This window comes from Suricata suricatta, chromosome 15, assembly GCF_006229205.1.
Source record: "Suricata suricatta isolate VVHF042 chromosome 15, meerkat_22Aug2017_6uvM2_HiC, whole genome shotgun sequence".
NCBI classification, from domain to species: Eukaryota; Metazoa; Chordata; class Mammalia; order Carnivora; family Herpestidae; genus Suricata; species Suricata suricatta.
This window is the reverse complement of record NC_043714.1, coordinates 48,508,328-48,533,861: the sequence shown is the minus strand read 5'-3', so window position 1 is coordinate 48,533,861 and position 25,534 is coordinate 48,508,328. Positions and strand designations below refer to the sequence as shown.

At 38.3% G+C, this 25,534-nt stretch overlaps 1 protein-coding gene across 4 annotated transcripts in view; it reads right to left on the bottom strand.

Moving 5' to 3' along the window:
• OXR1 (oxidation resistance 1) overlaps positions 1-25,534 on the bottom strand; it is a 427,046-nt gene that overhangs the window by 320,305 nt on the left and 81,207 nt on the right. For all 4 annotated transcript variants that reach the window (XR_003903487.1, XM_029924062.1, XM_029924063.1 and 1 more), the window contains exon 2: positions 24,091-24,241. Coding sequence is in view for 3 of the 4 variants with exons in the window: in XM_029924062.1 (XP_029779922.1) it covers positions 24,091-24,113 (23 nt within the window). In the remaining variant the exon portion in view is untranslated. The remainder of the gene's footprint in view (positions 1-24,090; positions 24,242-25,534) is intronic.

The following is a 25,534-nucleotide window of genomic DNA, read 5'->3' as shown; positions in this document are numbered from 1 at the left end:
CACGTATGCTCAAATAACTCCTTGGAAATTTTAGTGTGCCTCGGTTTACCTTTTAACAATAGGAAACTATGAACCTCAAGGTGTAAGAAAGTAAAATTTAGATTTTTTTCAGACATTATGCACCTGAAATTCAACTTAAAGAGTTTAAAGTCTAAGTCGGGAAGCCTGGGTGGCTCATATGGTTAAGTGTCTGACTTCAGCTCAGGTTATGATCTTGCAGTTCCTGAGTTCGAGCCCCCACATGGGGCTTGCTGTTCTCAGCGCAGGTCTGCTTCAGATCCCCCTCTTTGTCTCTCCCTCCCACCCTGTGCTCTCTCAAAAATAAATAAAACATTAAAAATTGTTTTTAAAAATAAAGAGTTTAAAGTCTCATGAATCCTGGTGGTAATACTTGGCACAACAGTATTAGCTCAAGAACAAGGACTGCGTGTCTTTGAAGGACTGACCCCACACAAGCCCAGGGTGGGGACATTATTGTTCCAGCACTTGCTACAGGGTTAGCCAGTATGCTATTCACATCTGGGCCTTTGAGTAATTTTTTCCTGAGACTGGAGAAATAAGGGTTTTATTTATCCTCATCCACTCTTTAAGTGAAACTCCTAGCTTTTACTTCATCAACTCGCTGTGTTTGCCACTATCATCTTTTCTCCTCCTGGCAGTTTGTGGCTTCTCATTTGTTAGGGTCAGAAAGCCACAGTCTAAGCTTTCCATATATTGGATCTACAGTCAAAGTGATGTTTGCCTGAGGGGTTTACCCAGGGAAAGCAAATGGGCAATTGATATTTCTCTACCTTTTGGAGGATGTAAAAATTTTAAGCTTGATTTCTGATCCAAAATGTATTCTAGGATGGGTAAGGATGCAAAATAAATTATCTTAAGATAAATAAGCCATTATCATAAATAAATTTAGAGCCCCTGAAGTCACCAGCTTCGTACTGATCTGATGCCTGCTACTCAAGTGTTTGATCATAATGAACACTTTCTGAGCCATCTCATTACTTGGGAAATTGAGTGTATTTATAGGGCTTGTCCATAGCATGTGCCCTCCAATAATCTAACTGAAATTAAATTCTAAAAGAGATGCAACCTTAGACTTAAAATGCTTTTTTTGTTATTCTTCTGAAAATTCTCCATGTGGGAAAAGAAAAAGCCATTTTGAGTTCTACTCGCAATCCCTGGGTTTTTCCACTGTCTGCTAAATATTCCAATGCCTTCATAATTTCCTTTTTAAAAAGACTTGTAAGAAAAAAGAAAAGTAAAAGCTAGTTCAGTAACCTCAGAGAAAATGCACCCTCCAATCTCAGAAGAATGACTTCCTTTCGTAGACCCATGCCAACAGTAGCACAGGGCTCCTCCTGGCACAGACTGGAAATGCAATCGTGTCTAGATGGAGAGAGAGATGCTGTGGAACTCCCAGTAGCATCTGGGGATTTGGTGCTGGTTACTTCAGCGGCAAACTTTCAGGGGCAAACAATGGGGGAGAAATGCATGTATGACTGTGTCGCCTGCCTTACCTTCTATTTGAAAGTATGCTCCATGGGTGGCTAATCCCCAAATCCCATATTTCATATGCCTTTATTCTTATTTATATCTTTGCAGCATGGAGTTAACGACCATTTTTCTCTTTTTCAAGTTGTTTGTTTGTTTGTTTTTTGTATTCAGCTTCTACAATAATCTCTTAACTTGGACCTATAACCCTTTACTGACTCCTAAACTTTCCATTTCTACCTGTATATTTCAGGTGTTTAGTCCTCATTGCTAGGTTACTGAATTAGCTTCATAATTCTCTCCCTTCTGTGTTTTTCCCACCTCCAATCATCCAACTTATCAATTCATAATCTTCTTGTTAAAAGAGCCTTTTTTAAAAATCTGCTAAAACCTATCAGCCCATCCACACAATAGAAGGATATCTCTTTAGCTCTAAGCTCCTTTCTCCAAACTTATCTTCTCCTGTAATTCTGCCCTTCTCTGCCTCAGCCACACCTGCCAACACCGTCTCAAGGTCATCTTACCCTTCTCAGCGACTGTTCAGGACCAGGAATGCCTCCTGGGCTGTTCTGTGCACATTTCCTTTAAGATTTACACATGGGGCAGGCAGAAGAGAGAAGAAACCCAAGGGCAAGAGGAGAATGAAAAAAATCTCCATTTTGCTTCTCTACAATTGAGGGTTTTAACATCATAAGCAATGCTTTTGGGAACCCTTTTTAATTGTTCAGACTGATTATTCTTCAAGTCTCGGTCCATTACTTTTTTTTATAAGAGACACATCACCTCCCAGAAGTGTACTGTTTTTTCATTGGATGACTCAGAGAAGAAGAGATAACCTGTATTGGAAAAACTGGCTTAACGAAATATATGAAGAACCTCCTGGGCGCTCCATTCTGGCTCTCGACATTAAAAATCAGATTAATTTGAAATGGGCTTTCTAGTCCAACTTTCTAATATCGGAGAAACGTATTTCCTCTAGTCAATTTTCCAGTACTGGAGGGACACCAAGGGTTGGAAAGATCTTTCAGACTAATCCCTTTACAGGCTTGAAGCCCTCTGCATTAATTAGGATTCTTGTTCACAGGGAATGCAATAGAACTAGCTTAAGCAGAAAGAACTTTATTACTGGGTATAAATAGTTAATGAAACTCCCTAACCATAACATAAGAATGTTCTAGAAAAAAGTTTGCTGCTGCTGCGACTCACTGCTCAGCATCTATGATGCCAAAGACCAGACTAGCAAGAGAACCAATGAACTGAAGGCCTCTGCTGTCCATGCATGTCACTTCCATAAGCTCCAAGTCTCGGACAACTGGAGCTGTCCGGCAGAGCCCAGGGCAGGAGTAGAACTCCAGCTGTGAGAGAGTCTTAAAAAGAGGCTTTCTGACTTTCCAGCCTCTACATACAGGAAGATACCCTAGAATGGGAGCAGAGTACATATTAAATAAGCCAATCTGCAGTATCTGCCTCCCCCATTCACTATACAATGAATGAGTTTGTTTCTCTTGTGGATAATAAACTGGATAATGAGGCCATATAGAGACTCGATTATGACCATAGGTCCTGCATTGAGACCACTAAGGTCCAAATCACATCTCCGACACTACTCATGTAATTTCGGGCAGTCATGTATCACTTCTATGCATTTTGTCTCTCAAGGGGATATTTGTAATTCTTCTTAATTCCCCAGCTTAATTTGAAGGTTAAGCATATTAAAATGTAAAGTGTTTGGAACACTGCCTACTACACAAAGTGCTTAATAAACATTAGTTACAATCATTTTTAGGTTTTTAAGTTTTTAAAACTTGTATAACCTTAATAAGATCTATGGGCTTCTCTTTCAGAGACAGTGCATGTGGATTGCAATACATGAAACATATATTTGTGAAGTCCCAAGGAGAACTCCCTCCCTAGACTTTTGCCAGCTTTCTTTTGTAATGTTACTATGAAAGAATGGGAGAAAACATGTCATTGACCTGTCTCAAATTAGGTAATCGCCATAGCCAATCACTGCTGTCCCACAGGAGGTAACCAAAGCTTCCGGATACCTGTCTTCTCTGAAGGAATTGGACAGTCCTGCCCCGGGATGTTTACTTTGAGTCTGAACAAAACTCTATTTCCAACCCTGGAAAAAAAATACTAGAACTAGTATGGATAATCATGAAATGCTGTTTAATATTGTTTTGAGTCAGTAACTTAAGGACAGTATGAACAAGAGTTGCAACCACAAAAGCTTTAGACAACTCCAGTATCCAGCTAACTGGAAATTTCCATCTCTGTACTAAAAGAAATGCAATTAGAGCCAGACCAAAGAAAATAGCATCCCCTGATTTGGGCAAATACCTAAAACGGCTCCTCTTGCCATTTCCTGAGCATCTCTGAGAAAATTCTTTCACATAAGGTTTGGGAATCTATCTGCCAGATTTAACCGCCTGGCAAGTTCTGCAGACTGGTACTCTATGAAATCATTCTCTCCCGCACTGGAATAGCACTGTCAAGGACTGGCAGCTATTAATATGTGACCCTGTATGGCATTATCATTAAGGACATGGGCTTACATTCTCCCTTCTTCTGTGTGATCTCAGGGAGGTGAATAACTTCTCTGAATCCATTCTATTCTCTGTGAAATGGGTCATAATAAGCATGCTTACCTCACTACATTGAGAACATTAAATGAGATAATGTAGTTAACCATTAGTTATCATTATTGGTAACATCACTATTACCAACATCACAAATTCCAAGTTGGTCTAAGAATTAAATAACAATTTTGAATTAAAACATCTTTATGAGATGCAATTCTATTTTTATCTACCTTTGAGAGGCTTTACCTTGTCAGTCTGTTCCATAATGTGGTGGTAAGTGTGCACCATCCTCTGCATGTGATTTAACTATGCCCGCAGACGGATGAAGCCTTCATCCTTGCCCCTCTGTCCTTGCTCTGTACTTCTATTAGTTCCGCCTATTACAGTAGGTATGGGAACTCTTCACACTTCTGGTTTACACTGACTTTATGGACACATAAAATCCCTGGGTCTTTTCTTGAGGAGCTGCTCTTATTCCAAGTATCTCTCATTCTATAGCTTTATGAGTGATTTTTAATTTTATCATAAATGCTTCATGATCAAATAATTCTTCTTAGAGACTGCTTTGACTTGGCTTATGTGGCTTATGTGATTTATGGGTTCAGATCATATAGGTAAATAGAATAAAGCAAATAAAGATGATTCACATGGTATTTAAAATTTAATTCTCTGTCTATCTCTTCCACTAGACTATTATCTATATTAAACCCAAGTTTGAGTCCTGATCATCTATTTAACTTTTGGCCCAAAGTGTGCACTGAATACATGCTAAACTGCTAACCTCTACACAGGGAAGTGTTAGTTTCTGTCCTTTGTTTTTATCAACCATACGCGATACCCTGAGATTTGTGATCACTGCCTCAATTTCTTCATAACAACATATTTCAAATGATGCAGTGCCAAGCACACATCTGGTTTCCAACCAAATTTCATTTTAATGCAATCTTGTCACTGCCCAGAGGATGTTACACAGGTCATCGATAACACATTTCCAAGCTACTTCAGCATGTATATTTAGATGTACATAAACTAATGATATTAACTATGTAAAATGCATGGACTTTTTACAGAGAGAAATTTCAAAACATCCTTCATGCTTTGACCTAATTAAAATACTGATCCAATAGTGTACTTGTCTCATTACACAAACAACTCAAGGAATGATAACTGCTTTTATGATCATTTATTAACAATCGGAAAACATGGTTTCCATTAAAACAGACACCTTGACATGAAGTGAGCATGGTCCTAAGAGATATGGTTATCACTCTTTCTTCCCTCTATTTTTAAGGCTCCCACCTCCCCACCCTTGGAGGGAGCCTGGGGGGATAAAAGGGAAGAGAGTTTTAAAGTTCTTTCTTAGAGGTAAACCCAGTATTCTTCCCCCCACCCCAGAGTTACCCTAGATGCACAAAAACTGAGTAGCTAAGAGCAAAGACTATGAGCTTCACCCATCAGAGATTCAGACCATTTCCTTCCACTCACATGGGTAAGTTACTTAATCAAATCAGTCTTCGTTTCCTCATGTATAAATCAGTGACTACCCAACTTCCAGGACCAGCATAAAAATGTACCGGGCCTATATTACAGAGAGTCTAACACAGTGCTCAGTATGGAGAGCACTCTCAGGGCCCTCAATCCCCAAGCTCCCAACCACAAAACAAAACAAAACATCCACTGTGGTTCACAGACTTGGACAAGAGAATCTGGAGTACGGGAGACAATGCCAGACTGCTGGGAAGTGAGGCAAGAATGCAGTATTCATGATCACACATCACTTGGAGAAGGAGTGCAAGGCCCCAGTAAGTACGTAGATGCTGCTGGGGTGTCCTGAGCCTGCGCCAGCCTGGCAAGCAGGTCTCGACCAACATTACATGAAAGTATTCAAGTAATGGGAACATTATAAGGGTTTCTATTTGAAGGATTTACAATCAATTGAAAAAATCAGCAATGAGTAAATAGGTGGTATGTTATATCTTTAAATCAGAATGCTGTCTATTAAACTCAGGGAGGGAGATTAGTAAACAGAGAGAGAAAATGCAATTACAAACTTCTGTAAAGACTCACCAACTAACAAAGCTGGACGGGACTTTCAATTTCATTTCAATGGAATGGTTTAATTTTACCATGAAGAAACAAAGTGTTCACAGAGAATGTGACTGGACCAAAGACACAGATAATTAGTGCAGAGCCAGGACTTAACTTAAGGCTGGGTCTCCAGATTTTGAGTAAGTTAAAAGTTTAATTTCCATACATTGTTCTCCAGAGAGTGATATCATATCGACAGGAAAGCTTTACATAGAAACCATAAAAACAAAGAGAAAATCATTTGAGGGAAGCTCATAATTTAGAAAGAAATGCCTGGGTTATTGTTTATTAATTTTGCTTCAGCTAAGAGATTAAAATTAGTAATCATTTCACACATCGATATGCCACCTGGAGTTGTGGCATGACTACAGATATATTTAGGCTACTGAAATACTGGATTGTAAGGAAAATCAGGTGAATTTTTTAACTAAAAGCTTGTCTTAAATAGAATGTCACTGTAAAAAAAATTCAGTAATACAGCATATTCTATAATAAGAATTATCTCTTCCTGAACAAATCAACCCTGATGATTTCATGGAAACTTCAGATGAATATATTATGAGGAAATGTGAATGAGAGGGAGAAATCTCATTCAGATCAACAGTACATGATGTGAACAGTACAGATATGACCTGTTTGTTTGGATCCCACAATGAGAGGGTCAAGGAGCTTCCAGATACAGCCTGACAGCAATTATAGGACTGTTCTCCCAGCGCCTGCTACTCTGCCCTGCCCTGCTTCATTAAGAGTCTGCCCTCACCCTCTCCTTTATGTTCCATCAACTGTTCCCTCTCCACACACTTCATTTTCCATCGCCTCAAATTCACCTAAATATTTCCAATCTAAAGACTTTCTTCTCCCTTGATCCTGAGTCCACCTCATGACCAAGCCTGCTCTCTCCTGCTTATCACAGTCTAATATAAGTAAGCAAATCTCTACTGTTTTCCTCTCTGTCACACGTAAGCGGAGAGCACTATCATTCTTGCCCCATTCTTACAAACTATTTTCCTGTATCACCAATAACTAAAATCCTAACCTTCACATTTAAAATAGCTTGTAGCTGTATTCCTTTTGGAAACTCTCTTTCCTTTAAAATTATACATTGGTGGGGCACCTGGGTGGCTCTGTCAGTTAAGCCTCTGACTTCGACTCAGGTCATGATCTCACAGTTTGTGAGTCTGAGCCCTGCATTGGGCTCTGTGCAGACAGGTTGGAGCCTGGAACCTGCTTCAGATTTTGTCTCCTTCTTTCTTTGCCCATCCCCCCCACACACACAAATAAATAAACAAACATTTAGGGTGCCTGGATGGCTCAGTCGGTTGGGCATCTGACTTCAGCTCAGGTCATGATCTTATAGTTCACAACTTCGAGCCCCACGTCAGGCTCCATGCTGACAGCTCAGAACCTGGAGCCTGCTTTGGATTCTGTGTCTCCCTCTCTCTCTGCCCCTCCTTTGCTCATGCTCTGTCTCTCTCCCTCTCTCAGAAATAAATATTTTTAAAAATTTTTAATAAATAAACATTAAAAAATAAAATTAGGCATTGGTTTTCTCTTAAACTTAAAACAAAATTAAATATCTTAAATATCTTTAAAGATAAATTTCATGTTGAATTATCATAGCAGTGACCATTGCTACTTTGTGTTTCACTGCAAAAAAATTCATATTTTTAAATCTCTTATTAATCTCTCTCCATATACAGAAATTATATCTAGTCTTTGAAGCCCTTATCAAAATAGAAACTAATGAAATCACATATCTGATAATATGTGATTATATATTATGTTATTATATATATCTCATATATATTAACTTTTATAGTATATATATTTCATAATTTGTAATATATGACTTTTATAACTTAAAAAATCAAATAACCTAATTAAAATATTGGCAAAGGATCTAAACAGCATTTTTCCAATAGCCAATAGCATTAGCCAGTAAACATTCAAAAAATGCTTAATATCACATCATTAATCATGAGGGAAGTACAATTCAAAACCACAGGGGTACTACCCATACCCAATAAATATGGCTATATTCAAAAGGTGAATAATGTCATTACTACCCAAAGCAATCTACACATTCAATGTAATCCCCATCAAATTGCACCAGCATTCTTCTCAAAGCTAGAACAAGGTATCCTCAAATTTATATGGAACCACAAAAGACCCCAAATAGCCAAAGTAATATTGAAGAAGAAAACCAAAACAGGAGGCATCACAATCCCAGACTTTAGCCTCTACTACAAAGCTGTCATCATCAAGACAGTATGGTCCTAGCACAAAAACAGACACATAGACCAATGGATTAGAAAAAAGAACCCAGAATTAGACCCACAAATGTATGGCCAATTTATTTTTGACAAAGCAGTAAAGAGTATCCAATGGAAAAAAGACTGCTTCTTTAGCAGGTAGTGCTGGGAGAACTGGGCACCACATGCAGAAGAATGAAACTAGACTACTTTCTTGCACCATACACAAAAATAAACTCAAAATGGCTGATGGACCTAAATGTGAGACAGGAAACCATCAAAACCTCGAGGAGAAAGTAGGAAACAGTCTCCTCGATCTCAACCACAGCAATTTCCTACTCAACACATCCCCAAAGGCAAGGGAAATGAAAGCAAAAATGAACTATTGTAACCTTATCAAGATTAAAAGCTTCTGCACTGCAAAGGAAATGATCAAGAAAACTAATAGGCAACTGATGGGATGGGAAAAGAGTTGCAAATGACATATCAGATAAAGGGCTACCATCCAAAATCTACAAGGAACTCACCAAACTCCACACCCAAAAAATGAATAATCCAGTGAAGAAATGGGCCGAAGACATAAACAGACACTTCTCCAAAGAGGACATCTAGATGGCCTACAGGCACATGAAATGATGCTCAGCATCACTCAGCATCAGGGAATACAAATCAAAACCACACTGAGATACCACCTCACACCAGTCAGAGTGGCTAAAATGAACAAATCAAGAGATTATAGATGCTGGCGAAGGTGTGGAGAAACGGGCGCCCTCCTACACTGTTGGTGGCAACGTAAACTGGTACAGCTGCTCTGGATAACACTGTGGAGGTTCCTCAAAAAACTATCCATAGAACTCCCTTATGACTCAGCAATAGCACTGCTAGGGATTTATCCAAGGGATACAGAAGTGCTGATGCATAGGGGCACATGTACCCCCGTGTTCATAGCAGCACTGTCAACAATAGCCAAATCATGGAAAGAGCCTAAATGTCCATCACCTGATGAATGGATCAAGAAGATGTGGTATATATATATACAATGGAGTACTACATGGCAATGAGAAAGAATGAAATCTGGCCATTTATAGCAAAGTGGATGGACCTTGAGGGTGTCATGCTAAGCGAAATAAGTCAGGCAGAGAAGGACAGATACTATATGTTTGCACTCATAGGTCTAAAAGGAGAAACCTAATGGAGGACTATGCAGGGGAAGGGGGAAAGAGAGTTGGGGAGAGAGAGGGACTCAAAACATAAGAGACTCCTGAATACTGAAAACAAACCGAGGGTTGAAGGGGGAGGGGGAGGGGAAAGGGAGGTGGTGGTAATGGAGGAGGGAACTTGTGGGGAAGAGCACTGGGTGTTATGTGGAAACCAATTTGACAATAAACTATTAAAAAAAAGATGTGGTGTGTGTATATGTATACACACACACACAACAGAGTAATTCAAGGCAATGAGAAAGAATGAAATATGACCATCTGCAGCAAAATGGATGGACCTCGAGGGTGTCATGCTAAGCGACGTCAGTCAGGCAGAGAAGGACAGATACCATATGTTTGCACTCATAGGTCTAACAGGAGAACAGGAGAAACCTAATGGAGGACCAGGGGGAGGGGAAGAGGGAAAGAGAGTTGGGGAGAGAGAGGGACGCAAAGCTTGAGAGACTATTGAATGCTGAAAATGAACTGAGGATTGAAAGGGAAGGAGGAGGGGGGAAAGAGGTGGTGGTGATGGAGGAGGGCACTTGTGGGGAAGAGCACTGGGTGTGGTATGGAAACCAATTTGAAAATAAACTATTTTTAAAAAGGCACATAATAACAAATATGGAGAAAAACATGGAGAAATTAGAACACTCATACACTGCTGGTGGCAATGTAAAATGACATAGTCACTTTGAAAAACAGTCTGTCAGTTCCTCAAGAAATAAAATACAGACTTACCATATGACCCAGCAATTCCACTCTTAATTATACACAATGATAAATGAAAATAATGTCCTTCCAAAAACTTGTACATGTGTGTTCACAGCAGTACTATTTAACCAGAATGTGGAAACAACCCAAGTGTCCATCAATTGATAAATGGATAAATAATTTATATTTCTATATAAAATACATTCTATATTCAGATATAGTATATCTATTCAATGGAATATGATTTGGAATGATTTGGAATAATGAAAAGGAGTACTGACGCTGGTTACAACATGGATGAGCCGGAAAAGTATTACGTGAAGTGAAAGAAGCTAGTTACAAGAGGTCATATATTAGATGATGCCGTTTATATCAAATGTCTACAATAGGCAAATTCATGAACACAGAAAGTAGATCAGTGGTTGCAGGTGGCTAATGAGGAGTTACAAAAGAGAGGGAAAGGGGAATGACTGCTCGTGGGTACGGGATTTCTTTTGGGGCTGATGAAAATGTTCTATTGATCGTGGTGATGAGTGCACACCTGTGAATATACCAAAAGTTACTGAATCACGCACTTGAAATGAGTGTATTCATGACATATGAATTGTATTTCAACATAGCTGTTATATATATTTTTAAATGTTTATGTCTTTATTTTATTTTGAGAAACAGAGAGCCAGTTGGGGATGGGCAGAGAGAAGGAGACACAGACTCTGATGCAGGCTACAGGCTCTAAGCTGTCAGCACAGACCCCGTTGAGGGGCTCGAACCCATGAACCGTGAGATGATGACCTGAGCCGAAGCCGGACACTTAACCAACTGAACCACCCAGGTGCCCCTGTTATACACATTTTTAAATAACATGAAAACCAGAATGGGCAGGAATGGTCTCCAGCAGCACACACTCCTCTTAGTTTTAAACACTAAGGAATAAGAATTATTGTTTTTAATTTGTATACCAAAAAAAAAAAAAAAAGGTCCAAAGTTTACATCAACTGGATACCACAGCTAACAGAAAAAAATGTGATCTTACATGCTGCCAATGTTATCCTTGTGTCAAAAAGCAACTTTAGGGGCACTTGGGTGGCTCAGTTGGTTAAGCATCCGGCTTCGGCTCAGGTCATGATCTCACAGTTTGTGGGTTCGAGCCCCACATCAGGCTCTGTGTTGACAGCTCAGAGCCTGGAGTCTGCTTCAGATTCTGGGTCTCCCTCTCTCTGACGCTCCCCTGCTCACGCTCTCTGTCTCTCAAAAATAAATAAAAAACATTTAAAAAATTTTTTTATAAAGCAACTTTAAAAAGCTGTTGAAACTGTTAGTTAAATATTATCAGAAAAATCTCTGCATATCAATTATACTCAGTCATTATTTTTGGCAATCACAGTATAAATCCAGACTCCAAAGAGATGATTTTATACCATCTGTTCTCAAACTGGAGCTTGCACCTGGAGGCCGCGATAAATGCAGACTGCTGGATCCCATCCCCAGAATTTCTGATTCCATCGGATTGGGGTGGAGCCTAAAACAAAGTCTCGGCTTATGCTCATTCTGCTAGCCCAGGGACCACACTTTAAGAAGCATTCAGTATTCTATACTAGGGGCACCTGGGTGGCTCAGTTGGTTAAGTGTCCGACTTCTGCTCACATCCTGATCTAGCAGTTCATGGGTTTGAGCCGAGCCCCACATCAAGCTCTGTGCTGACAGCTCAGAACCTACAGCCTGCTTCCGATTCTCCCTCTCTCTTTGCCCCTCCCTGCTCTCTCTCTCTCTTCCTCTCTCTCTCTCTCTCAAAAATCAGTGGACATTTAAAACTTTTTTTTAAAAAGAACCATTCAGTATTCTATACTGATCTATTTAGTTTACTTACGATTTTTAATGATTAATTTATCCTGATAAGCTCAAATAAAGTTATATTCAAAAATCAAACCTGTGCCATGAGCCATATGGTAGATTAGAACTGCCCCAGCACAAGGACTGCTTGACTGTTGGGAAGCTACTGCACAAGACTGTAGTATACCGAATGTGCCAACGCTTGAGCTTAAATTATATGGTGAGACCCCGGCCAGGGGAGCAGGTGCAAAATTGGAAGGTCACAAAGAAAGTCACAGGTAAATCAGACTATTACCAAAGAATAGAAAGAGGGATCAATAACGTTTTGCTCCTGGAGGCAATGAGATGACAGTCACTAGCGCATCACTGCATCCCAACTGGCCTTCCGTTTCTGATCACATCCTCAATTCTGTGTGGCCCAATGGTACAGCTGTCCAGTGTTCCCCTGACACTTTCTTGTGCTGCTGTTCCTACAGCACAGAAAGCTTGACTGTGGCTGAGATACATGTCCTCATTATTCTAAAGCGATTCCTACAATAACCTGTCCCTACTTAAGATAGACTTGAGTGGGTAGCTTCTTGAAAGTCCAATGAACAAACGTCCAGAAAGATTTTAAAAAGAGAGGGTTGATGGGCTAGCTCTAACAAGATGAAGCTTGATATAGATATGTGCTCATTATGGAATTTGAGCTCATATTTGATATCCACATGATGAAACTGACAACAAGACAAAAATGAGCTCCTCTTGTACTTATAGGAATATACAGCCAAAAAAAGAAATAAATAAATAAGAAGGTAGCAGTCCTATGCTATGCTAGGTCAAACCAAACCTGGTTTTTGTGTTAATGTCATATTTTCAACAGAATTAAAGACAAACTAAGGCATGTCTAGACTAGAGTAGGAGGGTCTAGAAATCATGTAACTAAATAAAGGTTAAAAGAATCAACAGGTTTAGTTTGAGAAACTTACAAGAAAGGGAGATGAGGGGAAGAGGATAACTCGTATCTAATAATTTTAGTGCTCTCCCAAATAACAGCAACTACAAGAAAGAAAATAAGATTCCACAGTCTAAATTTTGAAAACCCAGATTATTGTAACTTCCTCTTAAATATCTCTGATGTAGATACATACTGGAGAAGAGTCACTGGAGAAAAGAATATAGAACACTTCCTGCCATGCAGTAAATGCTCAATAAAGATTTACTAAATGAATCTGCCAAATAAAGAATTTGTGGTACTGAAATTAAGTAATCTACTGTTTGAATTACTGCTTCCCCAAAATAACTTGATTGTGTTCCCCTCTCCCCACAGCTTTCCTCACATACCTGTTAACATATACCACGAAATCAGTAGTCTTCAGAAGACATTTAGGAAAATGTTCTTTTTAGATATAGTACATGTAGCATTTGGTGAAATAAAAATTAAGAAAAGTGATAACTAAGGTAGTAGCCTTAGATTCAATGTAAGAGAAAACTTGTTATAATTAGAAAAGCTCAAGATCATAATAAAGTCTGAGAACTCATAGGAAGGGTTTTGAGGAAAGTCTGGGTTGCTACTTGTAAGGATTTCTAAAGATGGGATTCATGGTTTGGGTAATTAGTCAAACTGGATGAGTAATTCGAGATTCTTAAACCTATAGAAGCATAAATTTGAAAATTAAAATTGGACTTTTGGGCTAAACTTCTGATTTTACCAATTAGGGACAGTAATTATTGTTTATTGTCACCTTCATCTCATAAAAGAAAGACCATCTTAATACCAAGTAATCATGCTATATCATTTCAGACTAAAGAAAGAAATTTAGCAAAACCAGACCAATATGTAATTTTCCTCTTTTATTTTGTAACAGAATGCTTTGCTACTGACTGGCCCTTGTCCATGAAGCTCAACTTTGTAACCAACACCCTCTGTGACCTCACCATTTCCTTCCCAGATAACATTCTATGATTTTAGGCATATGTCCTGTCAGCGTCAGCCAATAATTTATGATGATGAGAAAAGACTAAGAGACAGTTAGAAAAGGCAGAAGGTGACAGGACATGGACCTGAGGAAATTTCTCCCAAGTACAGAGGTTAAAAAATCAACAGTACAGAATAGAACCAGGGCTGTTTTATTTCCTTAGATACCAGGAAAGGTCTCACCTTAGCCAGAGCTCTAATCCAGAGCTGAAAATATATACATAAAACTCTTCAGTGCCCAGGGACCACTGTCTGCATACTTCAGACACAAAATAACCTTATGACAGTCAGATCACATCATCTCCTTTCTCCTGGAAGATGTTTTTTAAGCCAAATCTTCCCACCCATACTATACATACACCCTCAATTACAATGCCTAGCTGGGGATCCGAGGGGGAATCAGTCTGGGGAATGTTCAGTCACTCAGGAATACAAAGCACCTGATGAGTATCAAGTGCTGGCAGGCAACGTGTAGAATGACCTCATCCCCGTCCCACTGGGTGGCTGTCCAGACACATTCTAACCACGAAGCTGAAGTTTCCTGTATCTCTCACACATTTTTCGTGAACAGCTATAACTCAGTGCTGACCTTCAATCGATCACATTTACAACCTCTAAATGTAATAAGCATTTTATATGTCTGTTTTATTCTCCAAACACCGAACATGGAAACAATATGGAAGGATATTAAGCAAATTCTCACTTCAAGAAAATTACTTTCTCTTACTCAGTTTATAAGTACTTAAAAGTAATAAACAAGATGAGTGCTCTCACCCTGCAAGAAAATTAATAGATACCTTTTCAATCTTTTCATATCATCATCTTTACAGTCACTTCAAATATCAAGCTAGTTTCCATTAAAATACTAAAAAAAAGAAAGAAAGAGAGAGGGAGAGGTAAGCCAGAAAACAGACTCTTAACTATAAAGAATAAACTGAGGGGTTGCTGAAGGGGAGGTGGGGGGAGGGGCCAAGTGGGTGATGGGCATTAAGGAGGGCACTTGTAGTGAACACTGGGTTTTGTATGTAAGTGATGAATCACTAGATTCTACTCCTGAAACTAATATTACACTGTATGCTAACTAACTAGAATTTAAATTAAAACTTCAAAAGGGGAGAAAATGCTAAAATGAATATTACAGATTGAAAGGATCACCAAAATTTCAGTGAGCCTGATCCTACGCAATTTCTGTATCTGAATGCAATTGCATGATATTATAAAAACCTCAGGGAAAATGTCTAAATGAAAATGCACTCAGGGACACCACTTAGTTTGAATTTCAACTTTGTCTGTCATATTCATGAAAGCACTCTGTATCAGTAATCTGAAACCGAACAGTAGTTAACCTAACCTAATTTTTTTGTCAAACTTGGAGTAAAACCAATTTTCGATTACAGCAGGAATCTACGAAACCAGTGTGCATAAAGCTGCGAAGCCATCGGGAACAATAACAGCCCTCCTACGTGAAATTTATCAGTCAGAAAAGATGGTAAATGTCGCAGACCTTGAGCTTTCTACCGCAAGTTCCCAGCTGCCATGGGAGGCCTGGGGCACCTGGTTCTTTCTGGGGAGGTCATTCTGTCTCTGTTGCTGTGGCTGGGGTGCTCCGAATACTAACTTAGCACTGAACTTATAAATTCAAGCACCGTTCTATCAGCAGACCTAGATGAAAGGAAGATTTTCACTTGCGTTCAACTTGGTATCTATAATTAATAGTTTGAACTGACCAAATGTCACTTATGTGACCTCTGTAAATATGGATGTGAACACACTGCACTTTCCAAATTCTGGGCCATCGAAGCACACAGAAAGGCTCAGGTCTACTTATTATGAGATACAAATATTCATATTACTTGGGAGTTGCATTGACAAATAGCATTGAGCAATGAACTGATTTTACCCATAACAAAAAACGAGTGTGCTGAAATACCAATAGGAAAACATAAACACTACCTGATAAAGAAGATGAAGTTATTAAAAAGAGAAGGAAGGGCATAAATGTTAATCGTGACTAAAATAAATAGGAGAGAAGTGATTATAAGCCTGAAGAGAGACTTCCTGGACAACACATGGTAATGATGCATCCAAGGAAGAAGGATGGGTAGCCGCCCCTCTTACACAGGCAGGGACTGCCTAGGTCAAATAAGGAAGAATTACTATAAGCTTGTAAGGCCATTTAAACCCAATGCAGGCAATAAAGTCATTCCTAAGTTTTCTCAATTACTGAATCTATAACCCATACTGCCAAATGAAGGTGGAAGATATCCATGAATGATTTCTTCTGTGATCTGGAACATGTACCATTGACAAGTAATATCTTGAATTGGAGCTGGTTTGAAATAATTCCCAGTCCACTAGAAGTTCCAGACTTTTTCATTTTATAGTCCAATTAAATTAAAACACACACACACATACACACACACACACACACACACACACACACACATACACACACACACACACACACACACACACACACACACACAAGCTAGGAGAGGAGTGGGCTCAATGTTTTGTTTCCAACTTTTATTTTGCTGGGTAAAGACGAAGAGAAATAACCTAACTTCTATGTATAATCGGTGCCATAAAAGAAACTGTATTTTATCAGCAAAGGTGGATAGAGGTAATAGTCTTAGAATAAAGATGCTTTTCCCCCCAAGGAAGAAGTCATGAGAATAATATGGCAGTATTCTAAAACACATGTTAGCACATAGGCAGATGCTCTTTTACCTCTGGCCCCTCAATAAAACTACACGTACATTAAACAACCAGTATAGAGGCAACATTTCACTGCTTAATTCGCTTTTATGTTTATATATTGAAATTAGGTTTAAAGTTTATGGAGGTGAAAGATTTAAAAATAAATGTGAAATATAAACTGGATAATTGATAATACATTCTTAATTTCCACAATTTCCAAAAACATTCATTGATCTCTGTAAAACTCCTTAATGGAAGATAGAATATTTCTATTGATGAAATATCTTTTATATCATGTCCCTAATTATTCAGAAATATCAGATTTGTCGAATCTTTTCAAATGGATGATAAGAAGACACAGGTTATATTCATGAAAATGGTTTTTCATTAACTTACTTTTTTCTTTCATTATTACATCTTATTAATCATATCTGCTGAGCGTTTGTATTAAGACTAAAATATGAATTGCTTTCATAAAATCTGATGATCACAGAGAGGTTTTTGAAATAGAAATAAGATCAAGAATCTGCTCTCAACACTCAATTCTTTCTATTACTGAATTTCACTGAATTTATATTTTATATGAATTTTCACCTGTAATGTGGCCAGTGAGGGCAGTTTCCTATCCTATCACATCTAGAGTATAATCCAGTCTTTCTCATGCTCAACATGTCCCCCTGACACCCTCACAGCTCAGTTCCTGGCACTCTCCCCTCTGCGGTCTGTTTCTACCAAACTAGTTTCCTTGAAGTTTCCTCAAACACAACAGGCACATTTTAGTCTTATGCCCTTTGTCCTTCCTGTTTCTCTGCCTGAAATGGTTTTCTACTCAGACTTCTATCACTTATTCCCTCTCTGCTTAAATGTTGTCACCTTGCTCAAGATGCTTTTCTTGACCAATTCCCCACACCTCACTCTTTTTACTCTGCTTGGTTATCCTTCAAAATATTTATCACTATCTAATATTGCAAAAAATACCTGTTTATTCTGTTTCTGTCTTCAGCATTAGAATATAAGCTTAATGAGAGTTGGGGCAGAGAAAGTCTGCTGCATTTATCATTCTGTTCCATTCACAGCACTGAAAACTGCATCTTGTAGGCACTCAAAAATGTTTGTTGAATGAAGACATGAAAGAACATAAATGTAAGAAAATATTTTCTAATTTACATAAAAATAATGTGCTGCTGGCCTAGATCAAATTAAACTCTACTAATCTCTTTAACTTCACAGGGATTATTTTTAAATTCCTATAAAACTTGTAACAACAAAACTATTCTTTAAAAAAAGAACATAAAACCAAGTATAAATGAAAACATCTGTTTCGGTGACCATCTGATTGAGTTGAAATTTTTTTTCTTAATTACATTGCAATAGTTTTAAAATCAAGGCAAACTCGCTTCACAATAAAAACAAATCAAAAATAAAATTCAATAAGCAAACGAACAAAAGAACACAATGGGGAATATATACCAGGATGACATCATCAGTGAAAATTTTATACACCGATGGCAAACGATGCTTAAGATTACAAAAAATTTAATCTTGATCATGCTATTAAGAACATGCCTCAGTCTATATAACTTTTAATAACGAAGATTATTTCATAGACCACTCACTGGCCTTTATCTTAACTATTCAAGTCCAAAAAGGGCTAGTGTTTTATAGCTCTAGCCTTAAGGGTTGAAATGGACTGCCCAGTCTTATGTTAAATTTTTTACAGTCTAAGGAAATATTGTCATAATAATTCACTATAGTTCTTTCACAAGAAAGTACACTATGATTCCCCTGGGAATGATGAAAAGACATATTTCAAAGCATGTATACAGACCTGGATGATATGCAAAAGGAAGATCATATGGCCCATTATCAAACGCTGAAGAGCACATGGCTTTAGTGTATACATATTTTCTCAATACTGACTGTGACTTGCTGATAATCAATCACCTGTTTCTAATGACTTTTGGCCAATGGCAAGTTTGGGAAGGAGGCTTGGTCAAGGTCACAGGTATAAGCTTTGGCCAGAGAAGACAGTAGAACTAATTGGTCTCTGTGGGAAATGAACCTGCAACCTCAAACTCATTAACTTCACAAGAAAACAAACTCCTCTAAGCTGCCCAAGACTTAGCAGTTTTCTTCAAAATGTGATTTGTGTCTAGTTGGCACTAACGTTTAAGAAAAAAAATATTCTGTTTGATGAATTACTTGGTTATTCAAGGAGAAAGAATTTGAAGTTGATATATGCAGAAAAAATATCCAGGTTTCCTATAAATGTTTAATTTTTAAAAAGCCATTTCTGAAGGCACCTAGCTCAAAGACAAACATGATCAGGGATACTAAACATATCATGTGTTTATTTAAAGCATCAAGCCCAAATCAAAATTGGATTAATTGCATTAATAATGAAGGAATTTCTTTAAATTTTTAAAAATGTTAAATCTTGGGGCACCTGGGTGGTTCAGTAAGTTAAGCGTCTGGCTTCAGCTCAGGTCATGATCTCATGGTTCGTGGGTTCAAGCCCCGCTTGAGGCTCTGTGCTGATGGCTAGCTCAGAGCCTGGAGCCTGCTTCAGATTCTGTGTCTCCCTCTCTCGCTGACCCTCCCCTGCTCACGCTGTCTCTCTCTGTCTCTCAAAAATAAATAAAAAACATTAAAAATTTTAATTTTAAATCTTATTTGAGAGAGAGAGAGAGCGAGAGAGAGACAGCATAAGCAGGAAAGAGGCACAGAGGATGACAGAGAGAGAATCTCAGGCAGGCTCCACACCCAGCACAGAGCCTGACATGGTACTTGGTCCCACCACCCTGGTATCATGAAGTAAGCTGAAATCAAGAATGGGATGCTCAACGGAACCACTCAGGCACGCCGATAATGAAGTTGGAGTAAGTTCAATAATGAATATTTGAAAAGGCATATTATGAAGAGAGAGAGATACTGAAACTCTTCAGAATTTGGTAAACTGACTTTCATCCAATTGTGATTTTGGAAACATATTTTTATCCACCTTGAATTTTCATTTTGGCTATTTTATTCTCTCTTCTCATTCTCTTTTACCTCATTTGCTCTTTATTTTCAATCTAAACTCAACTTACTCTTCTGTGTTCTGGATCGACTTTTTTTTTTAAAGTTGAGCATCCCCACTTACATGAGGATTCCTAAATTTTAGGCTCAAAAACCTCGTCTCTTCCTAGCACCTTAGTATACTAGTTAGTCATTCAATGCATTTACTTTACCATACTGGAAAATACAGTATCTCACCACCTAAGCTTTTCCTATCACTCAGAAAGCCTTGCCCTTTTTTTTTTTCAATTAGAAACATTAGCTTTATATTTATGTCTAACCTTCTCTCTCTCTCTCTCTCTCTCTCTCTCTGTGTCTACCAATAATAGTCTGTTAACAATTATGACTTTTACCATTTACTATACAACTCAGGGTAAAAATTTCCCAGTGCGGTCTTTCTACTTATCTGCATTTTCCCCACTGTGGGTTCCACTCCCTTCAAAAAGAGATAATTCATGTCTCTATTCCCTGTGCCATTGCAAATACTGCCCCTGAGAGGCTGCCATTTAATGGTGGTGGAAAAGTGGTTCCCAGAAGAGTGGTTAAGGCAACCTTGGAGAAAAGATTCTGATTCTTCCCTATAGACAGACTGCTTCTGTCCCTCCAGAATCTCTTTTTTCTCCTAGATGCAGGTACCAAAGAACGGTACAGAGTGATTCACTTCTTCACTTATTCATTAAAAAAGAACTTAAATAAAAACATTCTAATGTGGATAATCTGCCAAAGAAAAGCCTATACACTTCTAATTTTGCATCTTTTTCATTTCTAGGATTCTAACACACTATTACTTTGGATAAAGAAGATAACTCAAATTTGTTGTCATCCCCTACCCGAGTTTTATTGATCTTGCCAACCTTCACAATAGCATTTTACACTATAAACATATCCAATGAAGAGCACTTACCACTTCTAAATTTAGTCAATACATCAACAGCACACACAATTCAGACTTTGCTATACTTTCAATCTGTGGGCATCCATGATGGGATGTTTTGTTGACTTCTGATAAAATTCTATTAATCAGCTGTAAGTAAATATTTCCTTGACAATTAGCACATTTTCAGTGTTTATGAGGGAGGTTAGCATATATGACAGCTAATTTTCTAAAGTAAAAAAAGAATATGAGTTGATAAGATACTTTCTCAGAAACATATATTTTCTCCATAGCCTTGATGTCTGCAATCCAGGGAGGTTAAACAGCCAGGGCCTCACCAGGTGCCCTGCATACACAGAACCTTGTGACTCACCAGTATTTGAATACTTTTCCTCATGACAGAAGTATTTACAACAGCAAAAAGTGAAAATTAGAAAACATACAAAGGTCCAATCCAGATGAGTGAAATAAACATTACTACCATACAATGTCACCCAGCCTTTACCTGTGATGATGGCATTCTATCTCCAACAGAGAGACAGCCATAGAATTATACAGTGAAAACAGACGACGGCAAAATATCATGCATGGTTTGAGTCGTTTTGCAAATGCGTGTGAGAATATGTAGAAAAGAAAATACCTCTGCATTTTTAATAGTGGCTGTCTATGTATGGTAGGGTTTTGGTCATTTGTTATTTCAGCTTTCTACTTTTCTATAGTGTTTGAATATTTGTAATTAGCATACTGCTTTATTTTTAGGAGTAAATGCAAGAGATGCATTTGCATTCCTGAAAAATAAGCCATTTCTTCCCGCATAGGAAAAAAAAAAACCATTTTATTTCCCCAAATACCCTGGCCATACCTTTCAGAGCACTTACCACATTAAATCAGTTATTTGATTACTCTGTCTCCTTGGCTAAGAGATGAGCTCCTATAAGAGGAGTCGTTACTTTTTATTAAGACTGCATCCCTGTATTCAGCACAGGACATGGCAAACTACCAATGCTCAATAGATTTTGCCTGGCTACTTGACTTTTTACTTTCATTCATCTAGTGTCTTCTTTCTCCCATACTTGCTGTGGGTTCAATTACCTTCACCTCTGCCAGGTGCCACGGTCTTTAAGGTACTGTGAACAAAGGCTGAAATGTGCTCGGGCATCACAATGAAAACCAATTTGGGTCAAAAAGATGGCATTTTACAAAATCAGTTAAGACACGCTAGGATGTCTCTCTGAATACTGGTTAACATATGTAACTGTAACACTAATATTATGGGAGCTAGGGGTATGGTAAAGCTAGGGGGAGTCGAAAGTACTAGATTTAGTAACGGAGGGTCTCTATGAAATGGGCAATTGAAGAGCCATTTTAGTGGAATTATAGCAAAGTGCTGACGTCTTTCTGCTGTGCTTCTTCAGTACCAGGATGAAAACCTGACGACTCCTAGCCGGTAACATGACTCGATGAACTAAGATTTTTGTATTTTGTAGTTTAGGTAGCTCATCTTACACAATTTTGGAGGTTCACCTCCTCTAGGAAATTAGGGGGCTCATCCACTGCCCCCACACTCTACCCTCAATACAAGTCTACTCCCTGATGGTGTGCCCAGGTATAAAGATACACTTCCTTCCAGGAGAGGCTCCAGGATTATCTGTATTTGAGGAAATGAGGGGGAAATTCTGGTTGGAAATGGGAACTAAGGTGAGCACCTTGAAGCTACACATACACAGCAAGAGTATTGCTTTGCTCACGTAGTATTGGTTTTTATATGGGTAGTTCAGCAGCGAGGAGCACCAATGAACTGCCGGCATTCATTTCCTAACTCTGCTATTGAGTGGCTGTGGCATACTGGGCACCTTTCAACTTAACTTTCAGTGCCTAAATTTTCCACTGGTAGTAATGCAGATAGCAATATCACATCTCTAATACAGTTGTGTGAGGGGTAGGTGGGTCAACATCCACAAAGTGTCTAAAAAAGGGCCATGCAAATGTTCCCTTTTGATAATATTTACTTAGCTTCCATGTCATGAAAACTGAATGTTTTGAAATGGATGTTTTAAAATGCTATATATACACTTGTATAATTATATATATTTTTTATATATTATATATGAATCTTATAAAAACATAAACAAACAGCTCAAAGACGATTATCAGAGAAGATAATCCTTCCAATATCCCTCGGTATCACACCATTTCCCTCTTTGTGCTATACATTCAACTCTGTGTGTCTCTTCGTGTCTCCTGTTAATTACCACTGCTACTAGCAACAATTCTTTCCCTCGGATCATGGCCTGGAACCTGTTGCCTGTGACCTGTCCACAGATGTCCCGTAATTGATTTTGTACATCCATTTGTCTATCTCAACCAACATCAACATAGTGATTGCCTTCCCCGGTAATTGTTTACTGAACAGGAAGACTTGTGAAACATCTGTTGTGCGTTACCATGTAATTCTTATAATAAATCCCTACCACTCTCCTTACCTGACTGGCACTGCATAGTTTCCTAGAAACTTGGATATTTCCAGCGTATTTCTTTTTGAGTTTCTGTATGAAAGGACCAAAGTACTGTACATGTATTTTATTCAAATGTCAGGCCTACAAGTACAAGAGCAAGGAAGTTTCTTTTAATATGTACAGAGGTAATTTTCTTATGTCAGGTATTTAAAAGCTGGGAGGACCGCTTGGATAGTTGTTTTGTTTTTTTCATTTATAAATCCCTTATTTTTATTATTTTTATCTTTTTTTAATAATTTTCAAATTGTTGATTATATGCCCCCCCCAAAAATTGCATATTTCTTATTTTAAATTACAAACAGCACTGAAATATGAACTGGGAGTCAAAGATTATTCAGAATGCCATTCTTTTGGAGATCTGAAGGTACAGGGGAATTTTCTCTTCCATATTGGAATTCTATTCAGTTTAGTTTGGGTAGATATGTTGATATAGGAGCCGTAAGAAAAGCGCTGATGAGGAAAGATGTATCCCACCCTTACAGGCTGGGAACGGACTTCTCTAGGAAACAGAACTGTGGCTAGGACCACCAAATGAGTATTGAATTCCTACTTATCTCTCCCCTCGGTGTCAGGAAAGAAAGGCATGGTATGTTTCTGGGATTCATAAAAGGCTTAAACCCTTTCTGGAGTCTGGAGCTACCACAATGCTGGAAGTGCTAAAATTTCCACACTAGGGAGCCCTCCTTACCTTAACACAGGACAGCAATCTGTGGAAACCAGATTTTTCAGGTTCATTCTCTGCTCCGGTTCTGACAATACAACTTTCTCACCAAGTATTGCTTCATGGTATGCATGGATCTGGATTTAAGGTTAGAAAGTGATTCACTTACCATGATAAATTAGACACAGACATTGCAGCGATTTAGGGAGGAGTCCTGGGGAGGATTCTTCTCCAGATTTCAGAACGGTAATGAGTAGGCCAAGGAGACAAGACCGCTGGGGATTTGCTGCTGGAATGATGCACTTTAAATTTGCAAGAACCTAGAAAGAAAAGAAATAAAATGGTATCTATAGTACCCAGTCTATACGACTTTTCACAAATGTATTTCGCCCAGGTCAATGGCTTTGCCCAGGTCAATGGCTTTGCTGTGGTATAAGACACACAAAAAATACATTTTTCTTAAGATAAGTCATGTTATAAACCAAAGACAAAATTAAATCAACCATATGATAAGCTGAATGCTTTACCTTTAAAATAAGTTTAAAGATGAATACAATGTTCCTTCCCTGAAGGAGAGAACACAGGGAAAGAACAGAATGTGTTTTTAGAGGCACCAATTTTTTTCTCCATATGGTCCATCAGTTATGCTCTCTAAATTAGTTTTATATCCTTGTGATAAAAGGATCCAAACAAAGATCCTAATTGGCCACTGCACACATTAAAAAAAAAAAAAAGCAGCTCCCTGGCACAAACTATTATCGTGTCCAAAACTGTAACAAAAAATCATTCACTACTACATCGGAGCAAATATGAATTTATACTGAGTAACTTGTGGGAGGTAAGCAGTATGTATTTACTTAACATTTCCACATACTGTTTATGAGCATCTACTCTGTACTGTGTCCCATGATCTTGAATCAAATTTTTCACAGGGTACAATTAAATCCATGGTACTATATTAGGCACTTCAGTTCAGGTCATTAGTCCAGTACTGTTCAATTAAACATTTATTGAGGATATACTATGTGCACATCCACTATCCTAGTTACAGTTCAGGGATAGGGATGAATGACACATAAAGAAGACATCTTTCTGCCTTCAAAGAATGTTTTATGTAAAAAATATGATTATAAGGGCACCTGGGTGGCTCAGTCAGTTAAGTATCTGACTTCAGCTCAGATCACAATCTCAGGGTTCATGAGTTTGAGCCCAGCGTAAGGCTCCGCGCTGATAGCTCAGAGCATGGAGCCTGCTTCAGATTCTGTGTCTCCCTGTCTCAGCCCCTTCCATGCTTCTACTCTGTCTTTCTCTCAAAAATAAATAAACATTAAAAAATATGATTATAATAAACTGGAGTAAGTGTTCTAATAAAGATTTACACAGAGTATATGAGAGCAAGAAGAGAAGCTTTCAGCCTCGTCTTCGGTATTTGGAGAATTTCTAAAGATATGGCCCCAACTGCTAACATTGCGTTTGGCTGCAAGTATAAAAACAAACAAACAAAATCCAAACTCAGAGTGGCTTAGAAAAGACAGTTGATATTCCTCTCGCCTTAAGAAGTCCAAGGCGGATTCGGCAATTCCATAAACACCAGAGATCGAGGCTTCCCTCTT